This window comes from Oenanthe melanoleuca, chromosome 5 (genome assembly GCF_029582105.1).
Source record: "Oenanthe melanoleuca isolate GR-GAL-2019-014 chromosome 5, OMel1.0, whole genome shotgun sequence".
NCBI lineage: Eukaryota > Metazoa > Chordata > Aves > Passeriformes > Muscicapidae > Oenanthe > Oenanthe melanoleuca.
This window is the reverse complement of record NC_079339.1, coordinates 51,271,519-51,292,317: the sequence shown is the minus strand read 5'-3', so window position 1 is coordinate 51,292,317 and position 20,799 is coordinate 51,271,519. Positions and strand designations below refer to the sequence as shown.

The 20,799-nt window shown below is 43.6% G+C and overlaps 1 protein-coding gene across 2 annotated transcripts; it reads left to right on the top strand.

The window, feature by feature from the left end:
- The first annotated feature begins 10 nt into the window (after positions 1-10).
- On the top strand, positions 11-4,695 carry BAG5 (BAG cochaperone 5). 2 transcript variants are annotated; one of them, XM_056493390.1, is made up of 2 exons: positions 11-121; positions 732-4,695. In XM_056493390.1, exon 2 carries the CDS (start codon positions 761-763, stop codon positions 2,111-2,113), a length of 1,353 nt encoding a protein of 450 aa, XP_056349365.1. In that variant the 5' UTR covers positions 11-121; positions 732-760; the 3' UTR covers positions 2,114-4,695. The 2 variants fall into 2 exon arrangements, with proteins under 2 accessions (XP_056349365.1, XP_056349364.1); XM_056493389.1 differs by lacking the exon at positions 11-121 and adding an exon at positions 127-317.
- The last annotated feature ends 16,104 nt before the right edge of the window (positions 4,696-20,799 follow it).

The following is a 20,799-nucleotide window of genomic DNA, read 5'->3' as shown; positions in this document are numbered from 1 at the left end:
CGGGCCCGCCTCGGCCTCCGCCTCCCTCCGCGCGGCCGGGCCGGGCGGGGCTCGGGCGGTTCGCGGCGCTCGGCCCGTGGCGCAGCGCCGGGCCGGGCAGCGGGTCCTCGCCGGGCGGCGGGTAAGTGCGTGGCCGCGGCGGGTCGCGGGCGCCGCGCGGGTTCGCTGCGGGGCCGGTGGGGAGCAGCCTCCCGCAGGTGCCTCGGCGGCGGTCCGGTGTCATTTCCTCTCCGCTCTGCGCTGGGCCCCGCCGCGGGGGAGGCGGGAGGTTGCGGCCATGGAGGAGCAGGGGGCAGCGTGTGTTGAAGGAGAGCAAGGTACGTGAGGGGAAGGAGCGCTGCCCCGGGGCTGTGGCCCCCGGGGGCGCTCGGGTTCGGCCGCTGCTCTCCCCCTCCCCCGGTTCTCTCCCGGGCTGCGGGTGCCCTGTTTGTTGTGCGGGTGCCCTGTTTGTTGTGCGGCGGCCTCAGCTCAGAGCAGGTGGGGAAGGCAGGGCGGAAGGCTGGGGGTGAACAGCCGAGAGCTGGGCGTGTGGCAACTCAATCATCGCCCCTGCGGCCCGACCGGGAGAAAGGTGTAAAAAATTAAAGGGCTGTGAAATATCCGCCAAGTGGTATAATACTATTGGTGAAGAGACTTAAAATCGCTGTAATGCTGAAGTGTTTCAGAATGTGAAAGTTGAAATGTGTGTTCTTGTAGCACTTAAGCAAGTCCTGTTCTCATTTTCCTTGTAGTTCATCTGGAGGTGGAGGAGGGAAGAGGAATGGATATGGGTAACCAACACCCATCCATAAAACGGTTACACGAAATACAGAAAGAAGTTAGAGAGATTGAACAGCAAGTGGCTCTCTTCAGCGGTCTGTCTACCGACCGAGATTACAAGAAATTGGAAAGAACCCTTACGAAACAGCTTTTTGAAATAGATTCTGTAGACACCGAAGGCAAGGGGGACATCCAGCAAGCCAGAAAGCGAGCTGCCCAGGAAACGGAGAGGCTGCTGAAGGAACTGGAACAAAATGCAAACCATCCACGCAGACTGGAAATAGAGGCTTTATTCAAGGAGGCACAATCACTTGTGGAACGTGAGATCACGCCTTTTTACAAAGGAGGAAACTGTATCAGTGATGAATTTGAAGACGGAATTCAGGACATTGTGTTGAGGCTTACCCAGGTGAAAACAGGAGGGAAAGTTTCTCTACGCAAAGCAAGGTACCGCACTCTGACAAAGATATGTGCTGTCCAGGAGATTATAGAGAGTGGTGTAAAGCAACAGCTGTCCCTGCCACTCTCTAATGATGCACATCCTTCTGTCTCCAAAATTAACTCTGTAATGTGTGATGTGAACAAAGCCAGAGGAACTCTCATTGCGCTTCTCATGGGAGTGAGTAGTAATGACACCTGCAGGCATCTGTCCTGTGTGCTCACAGGCCTCATTGCTGATTTGGATGCTTTAGATGTCTGCGGTCACACGGAAATAAGAAATTACAGAAAGGAAGTAGTAGAAGAAATCAATAAATTGCAGAGATACCTGGACTTGGATGAAGAAGCAAATTCTACACATGCTTATGATTTGGCACAGAATCAGTCCATTCTAAAAATTGAAGAGATCCGTAAGAAGATGAAGGAAATTAATTCCTTACTTTTAAAAACAGAGAATGCTTCTGATTTGTATCTGGGATCCAAAGCAGAGTTACAGGGACTAATTGCCCACCTAGATGAAGTGAGTGCAGGAAAAAATCCCTGTATTAGAGAGGCCAGGAGAAGAGCAGTAATTGAAGTTCAGACTCTTATAACATATATTGATTTGAAGGAAGCACTGGAAAAAAGGCAAATGTTTTCAGAGCAAACTGCTGCTGAACATCAGTCTTATAAATCAATTTGGACTGTACTTGGAAACTTGTCTCAAATTCAGCAAGAGGTGATTTCATTTGATGGAAACAGAACAGATAAAAATTACATGAGACTGGAAGAACTTCTTACAAAACAACTTCTAGCCCTGGATGCTGTTGATCCACAAGGTGATGAGCGGTGTAAGGCTGCCAGGAAGCAGGCAGTAAAGCTGGCACAGAATATTCTTTACTATCTGGACATGAAAACAGATGAATGGGAATACTGAAACAACCATGGCCTGACACAGAAGAACATTCTTCCCTTCAGCACTTTATGAAGATCATTGGCAGCACATAATAAAGTGTTCTGTGCTTGCTGAAATCATGGAGATTGCATAAGCAGTTGACTTGGCTATATGTCTGCTATCCCACGCAGTCACCCACTTACCATGGCAACTGTCAGTACACCATCAGCAATTCTGGTCACTGCTATAAGCAAAGAAGTGCAATTCTCTGAAGGAATAGCTTAATACTTGATCAAATAGCTTCCTTTTTTTCTTTCTTTTTTTTTTTTCTTTTTTTTTTCTTTCTTGTTTTGGTTTCAGTAGCCTTTTGAAATGTTCAGCGAATGCAGGTTTTTCTAAGATACAGAAACTTCCTTATGGTATAGTACTGGCAAAACTATTCAGGAGACTGGACATGAAAATTAGTATTCAGGCAGGAAGCTGCATCCAGCAACTTCACAGCAGTCTGGATGTACTGTTAATGTGCTGTTATGACATAAAGTACTAAGGGCAAAAAGCCTGCTGGCTTTTGGATTGTACTTGATTTATTCCATCCATCATACCATCTAGATTTCTCAGTTAATGGAGCTATAGTGCCAGCTGAAAATTAGCATTTACATAGGCAAAGCCAATTATGTCAATTTTTTTAATACCTGAGCCCTTTGATTTGCAAAACCAGGTCTTTTGTTGGTGGAAATTCTTTCAAGTTACTGCTTTAAGGTACTGAGACTTGGAGAGGAAAATCTGTCCTATACCTAACAGATAAAGGGGATTTAGAGGATTTTAAACTGCCATTCATAAACCCTTGAAAACTGCATTGAACTTTATTTAGTGGCTGCTTAGGTGTCTTTTTAAACTCTGCTGTTGCATCTGGATATCACATTTGGCAAAAACAGAAACAGAGTTCACTTTGAAGTGAAATACGCATTTTGGAATTATTTTTGTAAAATTAGGTAGCCAGCTATAAAGATGTCCCTAATGATGTTAGTGCGTGCTACATGGTCAGGTGTGGCTTCAAGCATGTCTTGGAAAGACTTGTGGCAAATGTCTCTCATTGCAACTCATTCACTTGATTTAGTAGCTTCATAAATTAGCTGGTTTTACTGTTTTGTGCACCTACCATTTTATTTGTGGCTGCTAGTGCCATTCACATTTCTACTATAGCATGTTTTTTGGCATTTTTGAGAGCATGGCATTAAAATGATTTAAGTATATGTAGATATATATAAAGAATATAGATATATATATAAAGATATATTCAATTATGGATAATTTGCACTCAGCTTTTTCAGGATGAACTAATGAATTATTGTTCTATAGGTGATGATTTGCACCACTTTAAGGAGTAAAAACCATTTCGGATGTTACAATAAATATTTTTAAGATCTATTTTTGACTGATTAGAGAAGACAGTACTGTCTGTGAGAGACAAGTGCCTTTATGACACTGCTAACTTGCACCCTCATATGTAGATATAGGAACTATTTACTGGCAGCTTGATATATTTGTAATCTTTGCAAACTGGATTTTTCAGGTATATATCTAATTTTACTGGAGTATATGTCAAGCTAATATAATACAATAGGTGACAGTTGTCCTATAGAGTCCTGAGAATGAGTATCAAATTTGGGAAATACATATTCTGCTTAAAAACTAGAGCATTGGTGTGGAGGTGGGGGGACTTTGGGCAGGTCTTCTGTGCCTATTGCTACAAGAATAATATGTTTGTTCATAACCTACTGTGAGATGTTGATTGAAGGCTGCATACCTTCAGAGTGTGAATAGATTTTGTTTGTGATTGTACAGGTGATTGCTTTGCAAATCTGCTTGCCAAAACCTACATAATTGAGTACAGTGCCTAAGGCACAATTTGGCAATGACAGAATGTTTCTTGGAGGATTCTTCCTGCTCCTTCAGAGACACAACCCCATTGAATTTAACTCTCCTTCACTAAAAAAATAAATATTCCCCTAATTAAAATTTCAATCTCTATTTGAATATTATGTGGCTAACACAGAATATTAATATTGTTACATGCAGGTGTTCATACACCTGAATTATTTTACTCATTTCAAGCTCTCTATACGTTTGAATTGCAACTTGTGATTTGCACTTACATGTTTAGGAAAGATAAGGAATTGATATTGTAATGATATTAATAATTTTTCTTTAGTATTACTGTCAGGTCTGCAGTGGTTACTTGTAGTTTGTTTTAAACAATTTAGTGTCTGTATTCTCTGGCAGATACATGTAGTTTTACAAGTGTTTGAGCCTCTTATGTAAAAATGAGTAAGTATAGTTATCAGAGCTGTTCTATTATAAATGTGTCTTTTAGGTTTTCCTGAATGAATTGTTATGCCTGCATCTCTAAGAATGCAAATCTGTAAGGTTAGTGTAATTTGGCTGAGTAGAGTCCAGTAGCAAGATATTATGTGGATTAAGCTTTTTTCCTTTGTTCTGTACTCTGATAAATTGACTATTTAAATTTTATGGTAAAATCCTCATCTGGAATGGGATTAATTCACAGTTGTTGCATGAATGAAAATAATAAAACATATGTGCTTAACAAAAAAAAAAAAAACAAACCTACAAAAAACTCCAAAAAAACCAAAAAAGAAATGCACAGGTTTCTAAAAAATTTGCTTTTATGCTGAAGAATGTAATTTCTCTGGTTTTTGTATCCAAAGATTGAGAGACACACTTTTCTTTCCAATACAGCAGGCTAAAATAATCAATAAAATGTAAATGGACCAAATGGCAAAAGCCTGCATTTTAGTACTATACTATAATAAAATAACTTTTCTGTGTGGTGTGTTACGTACCTTAGAGCAAAATAATCGAGTGGATATTCTGGGAGAGAGGTAATCTTGCATCGTGATTCCTATTTGTTAACTAAATTTCTTTTTAAACTAGTTTTCTTTAGTTATTTCAGTGTTTATTTTTTGTTATTTGCCACTCAGAGTGGTTTTTCTGTTTGGAGATAGAACTGTGGATTTCATTTTAAGATTTTTGTTAAGTACAATTCTTACCTTTTAAATTTAACAGAAACTTGTCTGTGCTCCTAATGGTGTACCTGTCTTCAGTTACTGCTGTGTAGGAGGTGACATTTGTGTTCACAGATCCAAGATTAAATATTGCAGTGTTAAATTCTTGATTATTAATACAAATACATTACTGCTTTTACTAGATATTCCTTTGAATGTTATGCCCTGATGCCTTTCTCTATTTATTTTTGAATGTGAGTTATCAGAATGTAAATTATTTTTGGTTTAGAGCGTTTTTATTAAGCATACATACATAAAGCTCTCTTTTTTTCCCCCCTCCTTTAAAAGTTTGCTTTTTCACTTCTGTATTGATTAAAATAAAGTTCTTCATGTGGATACCGCTCCTACTTGCTAAATCTGGTGCCTACTGGTTTTCTCTGCATTCCTCAGCAGTAGCTTTGCAGCCTCCAGGGCTCTGGATGATCACTGCAGCAGTGCTCGTGGCAGTGTTCAGATCTTGCCACTTTGCTGTTGAAGGATGCTGCCTGAGCAGATGAGCTGGTGAAATTGATGGCATGAGACTTCATGCAAAGTCTGTGTGGATTCCAGAGCCTTCAGCAGGAGCTCAGCTAATCTGGTTTTAGGCTGTGCACTTGAGGCAGGTTCCTTGATTTCTCTGTTGGCTCAGTGTGTTTTTTGGAAATGCAGTGAGCTACATTGCCGGCTTGCTGCTGATGGAAATTGGGAATTCTCTTTCTGCTCAGAAAGCTGCTGGCTTTATGCAGTTTCTGCTGCTTGGCCAACTCCAGTGAGCTGATTTAATCCAATGAAATGGGAAAAAAGAAACGACAAAAATGGTGCAGGGGGTTTGATGAACCACACTAGCATTTAGAAATGTGCGTAGGCCAGAGCTGCTGTGAAGTGAAGGGGTGGTGCAGCCATGGGCTAGGGAGCAAATGGTAAGAATTTCAGTAGCAGCAAGTCATTAGATCAACTTGCATAGTTAAATAACTGGAGGAGGAAGAAGCAAAGGTGTCAAGTATCAACTCCTACAAAGAAGTAGGAATTTTCTGCTTCACTAATGGGGTATGATGGAGGCAATACAAATGAATCGTGTATGGAAAATAAACCAGTAGCTTTCAATTGCATTTTCATGTCACAAGTGATCATAGAATCATTAAGGCAGGAAAAGAATGCCAAGGTCTGGCTTTGTATTTTTGTACAAAGTACAGTCACGTCAAAGTACTACACAGGGTCTGGAAAAGCCTTACCCATAAAATACTGGATAAGAGCAGGGTTTATAAAGGTTGAATGTTCCCATAGGTAACAACTTCACTGTCTTCTTTCCCTTTAAACAATAGATACTATTTGAAGAAAATACATTCTTCAAAGACCAGTAAATCCTCTGGGCCATGGCTCTAGATGTTGCTCTGCCAGCTGCTGACCTGTCTTGATTGCCTGTTTACTTGTCAAGGGAGAGAATTCATCTTGTAAGAATATTTTTGTTTGTATTTTGGTGCTTGAAATGGTTCAACTGGAAAAACACCATATTTTATTATTTTATTATATTATTATATTTATATATTATTTTATTTATTTTAGGTGTATCCTCTCCTTTGGAGAATTCTTGGCTGAGAACTTAAGGAGTGGAAGGACATTAGTGCTGAGCTCATGGATTGAAGGCCTGGGGGTTCAAGCTGCTGCCAGTAGGAGACATTTAAATGGCAAGATCCAGGAAAACATTCCTGCTAGGGGAAATGGTGGCAGAGACAGGATCAAATGTTTTTCAGAGCTGATGTTTTGAGTGAGCTCTGTGTCTGTTCCTCTGCTGCTGCTGAGCTTTCATTGAGAAAGTGGATTCTTAGGGGAATATTCCCTGAAACACTCACTTTTAGATGAAACTGAGAAATTATGTTTAAAGCTTTTGCTGAGCTGTAGTGGGGCTGGGTATCATTCTGATTTGCTACATGAAACAATGATGTCCACAATTCTTTCAGTTATATGGGTAGGCATGTACATGTCAGCTAAAAGATGGTCATTAACTGAAGAAGCTGAGAATGAGCTGTGCTTTTCTTGAAGGCTTTGCACAACACTTACCCTTTCTCTACGCAGCCTTTGCTTCTGGGGACTGCCAAGTGCAGATGATTGCATGAGTTGCACTGCTTGACAGCTCAAAAAGTAATGAGGACCTTTTCTAGGTCTGCAAACTCTTCCTACAGGACATAAATTGTTGCAGTTTGCCATTAGAAATGGAAAAGTACAACGAGTTTCTTAATTGGGCCATTTCTCCTCAATTAGTTTTGCCAGACAAAATTCTGTACCACAGGAGTTCCTTGTGAAACCTGTATTTCAGGCAGCTAATCAAAAGCATCTTGTGAGGGAGGAAACACCATGTTGCAGTGCAATGTCCTTAGTAAGGTCCAGAACACATACCCCAAACCAATCTATGGCCACCAAGAGTGCATAAACCAAATTGAAACCCCAAAGAACTGAGAGACAAGAAAGGCTGGAGGAAAACAAAACAAAAAACTAATGTAGTTGTCAGGTTAACTTAATTTAGTTTTATGAGAAGAAAAGCAAGCAAAGCACAGCTCCCTTTTGGCTTGGTGCAGTTGTACCTTGTCTACACCCTGCAGTTCCACATTGTTTTCCACCCTATGTCACCCTAAGTGTTCCTCCTGGGCAAGATGTAGCTGATGGGGGTTAGCCTTGGAGTGCCCTTGGGCAAGAGGGTGCCACCCATCTCCAGGGATACCATAATTACCGTCATTCTCTCTGAAATGTGTGGTCTTGGCAACATGAAATATCAGCATGGCTTGCATAAAGCAGTATGCAACACGAAGGTTATACCCTGTAATAACCCAGTAATTGGAAGGGGTTGTATAATAACTGCCAGCAAGTCTGAGTAGGATATCTTTTGTGTGTTTATGCTGAATTTATTAGGTTTTTAAAGAAAATTCTTTGTAACGTTTTATTCAAATCAAGCTGGAGCCCGTGATCAAGTGTCTCTTACCTTCCAGATGCCTCATGTTAATAACACATGAAAAGGAGGTTTGAAGAGCTCCATCATCAATGGATATTTATGAATAGTCTCTGCTCACTTTCAGACATGTAGTAAAACACAGATTTTCCAAAACACTCAGCATCTAAAGTTCCCACCATGGCAAGTAAGGGCATGTTTTGAAAAGGAGCCTGTCCACAGACCCAAACACTCATTTCTTGTCACAGCCAGCCACAGGATCATCCCTGCAGCTAATCAAGAAGCCACTTTAAATGGCTTTGCTTCATTTCTCCAGTGAAAGGTTGTTCCAAAGCATCATTGCTGTGAGGACTGAGTAACCTTCTAATTTCCAACATAAACATATTCATGAGAAGCTTTTCTTCTCCCCTAGCGTGTAGTCTGCAATATATTTATAGGCCACAGCTGAATTGCCTCTCAGCTCTGGATTTGCTTGGCTACCAAGCAAATACACCCAAACAGGCTGAGCTCCTTTGAAAATCTCTATTCTCTGAATCCAAAACAAACTATAAGTAGTACTTTGCAATTTTTTCAGTTTTTCTAATTCTGACAAAAACTTCCAACATGGAGTCCATACATGTACACTATTGGATGTATTGTTTCAAAGGAAATAGAAATAAAAGTATTAATATTAGTTCTGTAGCACTGCAATTGTAAAACTGTATTACCTATTATCAGTACATTCTTCATGGCATCATCTTCATGCCCAGCTTGCTTTGCCATTTGAGTTCTCTAGCAATTTATAGTTTTTAGTGCAGAAGGGGATTAGGAACATTTTCAACCTCTGCTGTGTTGGAGTGTTTTTGCATCAATAAGGTGTGTCATTGTTTGAAGGAACTATGTGTGAGTGGTTTTTAGATCAGAATCTCTCACTGATGGTTTCACTCGACTGGAAGTAGGAGTTTACTTAGGCAAGTGTAATAGTAGTCAAACTAGATTAAAAGGTTATGCAGGGAAAGTCCACTCCAATTCATGGCAAAGGTCTTTGAAATCATCAGTTAAAACAGAAGACTATTTAGTAAGTGTGGCCATAGTGTAGGAGAATGATTTACATTGCTGTCATGTATAGATATGTTCAAGTTTTCATTATTAAGAACAGTAAAGTCTTAAGAAAATATATCTAATAAACTCAAAATAATCTTACTGCACATATATACACAAGTGGACATTCACATGAGTTGTGCACTGTGGTTTTCAACCTTCTTCAAGGTATAAACTCCAGAAATATATATGGCTAATTAAAATCTGCTGACCACTGTTGCCTTTTGGGAGCTTCTAAAAGTCCCAGGGATCACTAAGAGTCTGCAGAGTACTAGCTGGAAGGATTATTGACATGCAGTAAAGCCAGTGGCTGTTTCAGAAAGCCTCAGAATAGCCTCATTTCAACTCAGTGTTTTGGAACATTTCTCAGCATCCCTTTTCAAAGCAGGAGCCAATTTATTGTCTCCTTTGTGTCTACAAAGCCATTGTGTTTCTGCTGTATTCATCTCTGTCTTTTCATTTATAACCATTAATTCAGTTTTGTGGCAAATTTCATCATATCTGGTCCATCTTGTTCTTCCCAAGCATGAGTTTCTTCCCAAGTTACTAATGCTTTTGTGGGCATTGTTTGCACCACTTCACTGACAGCTGAGTTATTTCTCTGTCCTGGTGCAAACCTCACATCTGACATTAAGGGTGCATTTCTCTGGAAAAGATAAATTTTCCTCACTTGGTCAGACCTGGAGACACTGAAAAAATACATGTTCTCCATGACTTACTGTGTTATGGCTCTCTGAGACGAAGGTCCTGCTAGTTGAGAAGAAGCTATTTGAGATACAAGGCAGCTGGGAGGACTTTTATGAACTTCATTCCTGGTACAGAAAAAGAGAATGTTAGGAGGTTGCAGCAACAGATGAGAAACCATGAGGAAGTAGAAGAACAGCAAACAAGGTGACTAAAAATACTGATATTGCTGATATACTCAGCTGGTGGAAGGTAGGAGACAAAATGGAGAATGGCATGGGGTTCCAGGAGGCAGCAGGGCAGGGCAGGACCTGAGACAAAATCCAGGTTCTGCCAGGAGTGCAGATCACAGGACAAGGCTGGTGCTAAAGCAGGTCTGAGAGCTGGCCAGGAACGCAGCCGAAGGGCTGGGGTCAAGGCCCCAGGTCTAAATAATCAAGGATAACAGTCACAGGTGCCCATGTTTTAGACAAACTCTGCTAAACAGGGGGCCACAGGACAAGGTTAAACCATAGAAAATTTGGTGTTGGTCTCAGTTCATAAGGATGCATTCCTATAAATCCAGAGAGCAAAATCAGCTGCTGAATGTCTTAAGGACCTGAGTGTGGAAAAGGTCTGGACCTTCAGCAAGTGTGCAATTTCTGATCAAATGGTACAAATTTAGCCACAAAATGGCTAATAGCCACTTTATGTCCGAAGTTCATGATGCAGTTGCATTCTGACTTCCTTACTGTGGGATGATGCTAAAAGGGATGATGATTTATAGGGTGATGCTGTATGACTGGGAACTAGCACATGCAATATTTGTATTCATTGCAAGGCACATTGATCTTGGCTCACTGAAGATGTACAAAGCTTCATGTGGAAATTTGAGTGGTCACTTCCAGTAGCCATTTCAGTTTTGACACTACCTCACAGAGAGCTTTCTTGAGTATTTCTAGCTATCCCTGTAGTATGAACATAAAGATGATGAAGATGTTCCTAGAATGCACCAGAGACAATATCTCCATTACAGCAAGGGAAATATCAGAGGAGTAAGGAACCCCCTTTGAGATATCATGTACACTTTTGGTAATTCCCACTTAGGGAAGCTTGATGACCACAAGGGATGCAACACAGACCAGAAGAGTGAAGGGCCTGCATCAGTGGAAGGCAGTAAAAGACCTGGTTTTGTAACCCAGAAAAACGAAAACTGCAGAAAAAAATGTAAGGTTGTCCTCTCTAAATAGGTTAAGAATCAAAGACAAAAGGACAATTACTTAAGCTAATGGATGGTGTGGGCAAAGATACAAATAGATGGAAATGAGCCAGACTGAAAATGGGGAAAAAAGACAATTTAGCTTACCCTGCTTTGGACATAATGTCCATTTCAGAGTAGCTGTAAGGTTCTGTTAAATTCTTACAGACAAGGAGCCATCCTATGATGGTAATGTGGCTAAACAACAATGCTTAAAAAGCTATTCAGTGTTTCTTTTGAAACTCCTTATTCAGTATCTGGCTTCCCATTTATAGAATTTCCTGAAAATAATAGAAACCCTACTCTGAGTATACCATTCCTAGTTTTGTCACAGCCTCAACAGATTTCACTGACATTGGTGAGGTTGATTTCAGAGCAGCCTGGGGAGCTCAGGGCTGTTCCTTGTTCCTAATTGGCTTTGGAGGCCAGTTGGTGGGAGAGGCTGCACCATACCCAGTATGCAGGGTGTTAAAATTTAGATTATCATCTCTAGCATGCCTTCACTGTCTGTGTGGGAGTACACATTTTCAGGAGCCCACAGCCACCAAATGAAGGCATTTTTTCATAGGAACCCAGGCAGCAGGAGTCTGGCAGACATTAAAGTGACAGAATTGGTGACTTAGACCACAAAAGAATTAGTAACCTGGGAGGGATGTAAGGAGAGCATTCAAGAAAAACCTTTGCATCAAGAGAGGATTAATATCAACAGATCATGAGTGACCAATATTTGTGTAATCTTCTCAGAGAATCCACATCTGCTGGCAGCCTGTTCTAGCTCTTTACTTCTATAATTAGCATGTTTTTTCCTAACAGCTTGATTCCTTTTTTCATCTAAAGATTTAAATAGTGCAGAGGTTTTTTTTCTTCTTACTCCGTCTTCATAAGTCTGGAGAATAAGTAATGGTGAGTAATAAATAACTAATCCCTTATTATTGGCAGAAAATAGCTGTTTCCTCAGCTCCCTTTTTAGCAGTTGCTTTTATAGACTAAGCACCCAAACAGCTTCAGTATTCCATCACAGAATAACCCCATGTTATTGACATTTCTATTGCTGAGGTGTCTCTCCCAAATATGCTCACCACAGGCCTATTTCTTGAAGTACTATCCCCAAAAATGGACACAGGACTATAGCTGGGGAGTCATTGACAATTAGTAGCATGGCATAATTGCCTTTCATATTTTAGCTATTACAGTCCTATAAATTCAGCCAAGAACACTTCCCTTGCAAGAGCATCACAGAGTTGACTCACATTCAGCACAGGATCCTGCCTAAGCCTGGACCTGTCTGATCTCACCCATCATGTGCAGGACTCCTGGCATGGTTCCTGCCCCTGGCCTGCCTGCAGCAAGGGTGAGAGCTGTGCCAGGCACATTTCAGCTATTTGGTCTGAAACCTCCAAATGAGGCCTCCTTCAGAGATAGTTCCCAAACATCTGAAGAAAAAGAGCTGCTCAGAAAGCTCTAACAGGGCATTTAAAGAGATGTCCATAGGCACTAGGAACTTTTCATTTTGCTAGGCCTTGTCCTTATTCCCACACCCCTCCTTAGTGTTACATGTTGTGCTGCTGAAAATAGGAGTGTCTTCTGCTTTCTGGCATGCTCATCTGCCCATGCAATCCAGAGCACTCTCTCTGGGGTTTTATAGGCTTGTGTAGCTCTTTGGCAATGGACACATTCTCTTCCACATAGTCTGGATTATGGCAGACAGAGCATTGTATCACTTGCATTAGTGATTGCCAGGCTGTGTTTTAAGGAGAAGCTTTCTCTGTGTACTCTGTATTTCTGATCTGTGTTCTAGCTTCCAAGGCAGTATTTAGAAGGAAGTAGAAGTGGGTGGCAATCATTACTACAGGCATGGGAAAATCTGTTGATATCTGGCCTCGAGTTGCTGGTTCCTGGGCTAGTGATTAGATCTTTCTATTTGTTCAATACCCAGCACAGTGAGGAATTACACTGGTGACCCTGGGGAGAAGGGTAGATGTCTGTGCATGACTTCAGTACCTGCCTGAGTCTGAAGCCATGGGCTGAACTGGAGTTTCCAGCCTGACCTCAGTGTCCCACCACAGCTCCAACCCTGCATAGAGGCACTGCAGAGATAAGCCACCACTGCAGAGATAAGCCACCACAATTTACATCAGAGCAACCCTTCCCAGGGGTCAAGCAGTTCACAGATCACTGAACCTGTTTCCAATATTGTTTTTGAATGCAAATATTGGGATGTCAGCTTTGGTGTCTCCAAGGCCTTTCCATGGGATTCTCACCTTCCTGCTCAAACACCTGCACTGCAATTCCCATTTGTGGTTGCCAGCCTTAGCTTAATCCCAGACTCTCCCTCACATGAAGTCATCCTGTAGGAAGAAACTCCTTCCATCCTCCCATTGTGGAATGCAAAGGGCATCAGCCCACCTGGAGAAGCACAGGACTAAAAAGGCACCCCCAGCTCTTTTTGAGATTCAAACTGTGGAGCTTCTGACTGGATGAAAGCAGCCTCTTCCCTCACATCAAAGGGTTAAAACACTTCATTTCTTTGCAGCAGGCACTTGGATGTTTCCAGGCATTGTGTGAGCTGCTGGGTGTGTTGGGAGTGTCTGCTGTCTGCTTGGACCATTGTTCTTTTCTTCAAGGCAGCACATCACCCTGCTGTAGGATTTCTCATCTCTCCTCCTCCGTGTAGGTGGAAAACCCACCCTGACAACACCTTGCAGTGTCTTGTGCCACTCCTTGATTTTCCTTCTGATTTGGTATTTGCTGTGACCTTTTAATCTCACCAGGCTCTACTTTGGAGCAGGAAGCCACAAGGTCCCTCAGATGAGGTGTCACTGCAGTTTGGTGGAAATAGGTTTGTTTGGGAAGGAAGGGGGAGGCACAGCACCAGATTTCTATTTCTGTACATCACTCCAGATCCTTGCTCTCTGCTGTGCACGGCTGCTGCCTTGCAGGGTGTGAGAAATTCCATTTCTTCTCTGCTTGCCCATTTTGTCTCACATGGTCCTGTGCTTGGGCACTAGACTCATGCCTGGTCCCCTAAATCCATGAGAGTCTTGAAAGAAACAGGGCACAACCTAATCTGCTGCTTTCTGTCTATAACTGGAGTGCGTGACACACTTCTCAAAAAAAGCTGCAGTGCTTTTTGGCTGCTGTACTGTCACAGGGTGCAGAACAGGAAAAGCAGTTCCTCAGCTTTCATCAGGGCTTTTATTGCCAACCTGGCTTGTCACTTTTCTAACTGAAAGCAGCAGGGCCTTTACTTCTTTGTTGGCTTCACCTTTTTGCAAAACAACTAGTAGAATAAATAAAACAAACATGGCATTTTGGCAGTGCAGGAAGTCAGAGGGATTACTGTGTGTGGATTTGTAGGGAACAGGATTCAGCTCCTCCCCTCATCTAAAGAACCCAGTTCTGACTTTCATCCCTAAACACATGGTTCTCCAAAGTTATCTGGAATGCAGACTTGCAAAATCCTCAGCCTCTCCTCACTTCAAGTGGGCTGGCCTGTGCAGAGGGAGAGGAGAACCTGTCTGCTCCCAGTGCCAAGAAAGCACTGGCAGATGTTTAGAGGGTGCTGATATGTCTTCAGCCTCTAGTGTTAAATTCCTGAAGGACTGAGGCTGTGAGGGGTCTGATAAACGCCTCAAACAGGTCACTGCAGCTGCTCTCATCATGTGCCCAGTCAAGAAAAGATCATGATTTTCCAAAAATGAAACACTAAAGTGGAAGAAGATGAATGTGTCTGCATTTTTCAGACTGAGTATATTTCTTAAATACAACTCATCAACATAAATGCTGTCATGAAGGGTTTTTTAAAAGCCCTTCACAAATGTAAATATTAGGAGAAGCACTAAGGAACTCAGTAAGCAGAAAGAGGTTTAGGTTAATAGAGAAAGAGGTTTAGGTTAATAGAGCTCCTTTCAGAAAATATCATGACCCTAGTGCTTAGCTAGCTGGTTTTTCTCTCTCGGTTGTTTCTGGCTTATAAATGCAGACTCTATTACTTAGCCAGCAAAGTCATTTGTATGTGCAGGAGATGGCATGAAAGGCCAGATGGTAACAGCAATATGACCTGCTTAGCAGAACCAGCACTGCCTGGGACCGTGAGCTTTTACCTCAGGGGCAATATGAACTGAAGACCCAACCTAAGCCAGCTCTTACCTCCCAAGAACACCCTATATTGATGATAAAACAGTAGGAGATTTGCCTTACAACAACAGCAGCTAATAAATATAAGCATGGCCAGAAAAGAAATGGGCCATAGGCAGTCTCAGTCAAAAATTTGATCCTGAGTTTCTGCTTGGTGTGTACTTGTGAATCACAGTGTGCTGGGGGCTTCATTCTTCCACTCCTGCTGGCTCAGCATGTGGAGAAGGGCAGCATTTCCAAGAATTGCTGTCCATCTTGTTTGTACAGCAGGGCAAGCAAATGAAGGCACTCGGAGGCCCTTGGTGGTGATAGGCAGTGGGACACACCCAGGGCACCCTTCCAGCTCCTGGGCTCTATCACCAGCACACAGCTCAGAGCTGCTCAGGGTGAGCACAGTCCCTTCATGTGAGATCAGCCAGAGTGGGGCTCAGGCTCGTGCCTGGGCACACAGCTCAGAGCTGCTCAGGGTGAGCACAGTCCCTTCATGTGAGATCAGCCAGAGTGGGGCTCAGGCTTGTGCCCTGGCACACAGCTCAGAGCTGCTCAGGGTGAGCACAGTCCCTCCCCATGAGATCAGCCAGAGTGGGGCACAGGCTCGTGCCTGGGCACACAGCTCAGAGCTGCTCAGGGTGAGCACAGTCCCTTCATGTGAGATCAGCCAGAGTGGGGCTCAGGCTTGTGCCTGGGCACACAGCTCAGCCTCCAGCCAGGCACTGCTGGCTGCCATGCCAAGGACCAGAGCCAGCACACACATACCTGCACAGCTCTGGCTGGCACTGTGGGGATTGCTGCCTGCTGGCCCTGGCTGTGGCAAACACCACTTCTTCCACATCCCCTCCTTTAACTCACCAACCTCCTCCCAAAATATTCCCATCACCCTGGTCCCGAGCCTCCCTGCCACCTAGGGCTGCTGACAACCAACCATTTGTTCTTGTGCTGGCTTTGTCCTTCAGATTCAAAATCACATCCTCCCCTGTGTCAGCTTGTGTTTGTGTGGAGCCTGTCCCAGCATGGTCTGTGTAGGGTTTCCTTGGGGTCTTTGTCTTCAGAGCACATTGGGCACATTTCACCAGCCTGCATGTTCCTCAATAAACAACTTTCTCACTTTTTCTCCAAAGGTCTCTCATGTCTCACCAGAAAGAGCTTTATCTGTGCACTAATTCATTCCTGGCTGCTTTGCCTAGTGTGATCCGTGGTCCATCTCTGAGAGTTCAGGCTGTGTCACAGTGACCACCCGAGGTATATTAGATAAACACAGAGGTGTCCCTGCCCTGTACTGCACCCCACTGCCCTGGGAGAGCCCCAGCCTTGCTGCTGCAGCACCAACCTGCTACTAATGCCCAGGGCACTGAGAAAACTAAATCCTCTTGTTCCTCCACAGGAGGCTGGAACACTGCCCACTTTCTCTGGAGATGCTGAATGTGAGCGGGTAGGTGTGAGAGATGCAGATGCTTTAACAGGAATGTTTTTTTCAAGAACCAGCCCTACTGTCTGGAGACGGCGCCAGAGTGTTGTGTTTGCTGCTTCTGACTCAAAGAAGAAGGATAAAAATAGGCTTGTACAGGGCTTTCCACAGAGGATGTACTGCTGCCACACTGGTACCAGCACACAACACTGTTCAATGTTCATTTACCTTTGTTGATATTGCATTCCCTATTTTTTTACCCCACCAGTGTCCACCCTCTCTAGCCCACTATTTAATGCTTGAAGCATGGATTTTTCTTCTGACCTTCTTCACAGCACAGAGTGCACGTACCTGGTACCCTCCTGCTGAGGTGAATCCAAATTTAGAAGCATTTCCTTGTGAAGCAAATGACTTTTCATTTGATGAGAAGCACCTGGCTGAATAGCTGAGTGGTGTTTTCTTTCCAGACCTTTCTCAGAAGCAAAAAGCAGCTGTTATCCTTGTGCTGAGTAGTCTCAAACAATATAAAAAATCTAGTAGTTATTAATCTCCTGTAGTTAACTTCACAAATTTTGCCAGTAAGAAGCAGAATTTTTTTTTAACCTCCTCAAATAAAAGCTAAGAAGGGAGGCAGCGATTTTCCATCTGTCTGCCAACACTGATCTGCCTCAGGGACTTGGCAGGACAAGTGCCAGCCAGGCCTGACAGTCCTGTCTGCAAACAACATGAGATGGTAGAAGGTCATTTAACACATTAGCTCCACCTGTGAGCAGGGAGGGCTGTGCTCACACTCCTGCTGCGGACACCAAGTGGTTGTGGCTCCAGGCTCAAGAGGGAAATCCACATTCCCTGTACAGCCAGGAAGCTTCTGAGAGCTCTGGTGTGAGATATTGAGAGCAGCCTGGAAGTGGGCAGGCATGGCATGGCAGATAACCACTGCTTCACTTGTTTCCAGGAGTGTCTCCTGCGAGGTCATGCTCCTTCTGCCCCGGGTTTTCATTCTCTGAGTGATGGATCTTTTCATTGTGCAGGCTGTGGCTCCATCTGTAGTCACATAGTCAGCTGAGTATTCGTACTTTTGAGTGCCAGGTAAGGGAGACTGGCTGCATGGAGAAAGAACAGAGCATTGTTTCTGTAGTTGGGATGGATATGAAGAAGAGGAGATCTGGCAAATGTCAGGGGAGAATAATGAGGATAAGCAACCAGGTAAAACCAGGAAGGAAAAACAGGTTCTTCCTGGATTTTTCCCCATATCTGAAACCTGAAAGCATTCACATTTTTTATGTACTTTTGAGGAATGAACTAAAGGAATTTGGTTCCTGTCTTCTGCTTTACATATATTTAATTAATTTTTGCACATTCAGCTGCTAACAAACCAGCCAAGGCTCAGCCTGGCAGCCCTGCCTGCCTTCCTGAGGACAGCAGCAGTGGCAGCTGCCTGATCCTCTTTGCACTTCTGCATTCAAGGGTCTCAAAGCATTTTTGTAGACAGGACACAGATATCTCTTTTGAGGAGGGAACAACAATAAAAGGAGAGGAAGCGATAGGTACAAGCTATTGTGGTGTGGCTCCATGACTCTTCAGCTCAAAGAGGGTGGGAGATGTTCCAGAGGCTTCCAGTGACCTGCAATGAGAAAGGGACTTGGAAACATCAGCTCTGTACAAAATAAAAGTATTATTGCTCCTCCATGCCCTGAGCTGCAGCAATTAATTTGTGTTTTCCTGAATCCCACTGCTGCCATTTTCTGCACTATGCTTCCCATGAGGCATTCCACATTTATGTCTTTAGGTTAAGCTCACTTTTTATCCACTCTGTTTTCGACCCTAAGAGCTATCTCTGCAGCCCCAAAGGAAAAGGTTTGCAGCAATTCCTTAGTGCTGCAAGCAGCAAATGTAATGTCTTCTCTGGTTTTGACACAATGCCCTGTAACTGTTCAGGAATCCTGAATTAAGCAGCCAAATCAGTGGCAGACATGACAGATGCTTTTCAGCAGTGTTTAATCAAAGTATTTAGGCTCATTAGACCCACAGACAGGCAAGCCAGCACCCTCCTGCAGCCCTGGCCCCCTCACCCACCTGCCTCTGTCCCCTCCAGTATTTGCACCTCCTGATGCCTAGAGGAGCTGGAACAGAGGCTACACAGAGTTAAGGGGAATAAATGGATATTTATTGAGAGGCCTCCAAAGGCCACACCCTGGCAGTACCAGTCATGGCTCCTGCCTGGATGGCTCCAAGATGGAAACAAAAGAGGCCTTGGTCACGAGATCTCACGTTTTTATAAGAGTCAGCTGTCCAATTAATACCCTCAAATTGTGAAGTTTCATCCTCCTTGCTTGCTCGCCCTCCTCTTTTCACTATGTTTATGCTTAGGGCCTGAAGTTTGAAGAGATTGTCCTTGAGTCCTTAGCTGGAATAGGACTGTTTTGCATTCACCAACAAGCACAACAGAAAAACACACCCAAGCAGAACAGAAAACTTAAGGCATCACTCCCACAGTCCTTTTAATCAGCATGGGGAGTTACATGTGTCCCAGCAGCCCCAAATGGAGGGACTGAGTCCAGGCACTGGGTGAGCTCACCCCTGCCCTGGTGGTGTGATGGTCAGTGGGCTCCATGTGGCCCTTGGGATGCTCGAAGAAGGAACACAAATTGTCCATGCCTCAGCCCATGTGCACTTTGTAATCAGCTCTTCCACAGGTGTTTCAGAACTGAGGATTAGCAGGGAGCTTGCTGAAGGAGCTTATGAACATATTCTGGGGGTGCATTAACACTCCTGCAGCCAGGGATTTTCCCTGCAGGATGCCTCTGCCACCAGCAGCTCCTGAAGGCATCTCCCTCATTTCTGCTTCACCTCCATGGAAGTCAGGGCTGTGACTTTTGGGGATGGCTTGCAGCTGTTTGTGTGAGCTCATGGAAAGAAGTGAAGTCACAGCTTGCAGGGCTGGTACTGGTTTGGGTTGCATGAAGGGCAAGGTGTTTCAGCTGATGGGTTTGTTTCCAATGTTGCATTGATGAGGAGCAAGCACAAGCCCTCAGCCAGTCTGTGTTTGTGTGAACAGAAATGTCAGGGCACATGGGCTCATCTCCTCCCTTCCTTTCCCTATTTAAACCTCAAGAGTTTTGAAGAACAAGGTGCCAGCTGGTGGCTCTGCTGGTCACACTCTTCTCAGAGGCTGTAGGAAACTCTGGTGCATTGCCAAATGCTTTGGTGACCTTGGTGAGGGAGGATGGTGACCAGTGATACCATGACACATTTCTGGAGGCTGATGTGTCCCAGTACCTCCTGATTTTTGCTCACTGGGGAAGCTGAGCTATTCAATACCCATTTAATTAAACTCTGGACATGACACACAGCCCATTTATTTTCCTTATTGGTAACTCTACGTGAGACAGCATGTCATGAGCCTGAGTCCCAGCAGATACCTGTCCACATCACAAGCTAAGAATAACTGCTGGGGTTAGAGGCAGAGACTTTGGTTTGGGCTACTCAGGAGTCCCACCAAAGTGCTGCAGCATTCCCTCTGGTTTTTAGAGTCTGTGAATCATATTTGACATTGTGAGAGTAATGGAAATAGGGTCATGAGGGCAGGCAGTGGATGCTGTTAGCCCAGACCTACTCTGATCTTGGGGGACCCCAGTGGCAGCAGAGCTGGGAAGTCCAGTCCTCCCTGCTTTGGGTGTGTTTCATGTTGTGAGTGCTTGCTCTCTCCTTGCACCATCAGGCTGAAATCTGTGATGTCAACCATCACCCATAAGGAACACTGAGTGTCTTTTCAGGCAAGTCCCTGTGGCCCTCCACAGGCTGTCCCTGAGGTTTTCAGACCTTGAAGGGCTTTGCAGTGCAAGCAGTTAACTCTGAGCAGCTATTAAATCTGGCAACTATAAAGTGAAAATTGAGCAGAAAAAGGTGTTGGGTCAGGAATTTTCCAATCCAAACCGGTCAAAAAATGCAGCAGATATCCACCGTACAAAACTAATTATTTTCAGAGGGCCACATGTTCACAGGCTGCAATGACAAAGCAGAACTAACTTATATAATAAATGTAAAATTGACTTGAAGAGAAACTTGGGAGTCTTTTTTGTAAGAGAATGGAGGGAAGGCATCTCTTGGAAATTCCTATTTTGTCCATCTCAGAGGGGCTTTAGGGAAGCAGTTGAAATCAAAAGCCATCTTGAGCAGAAG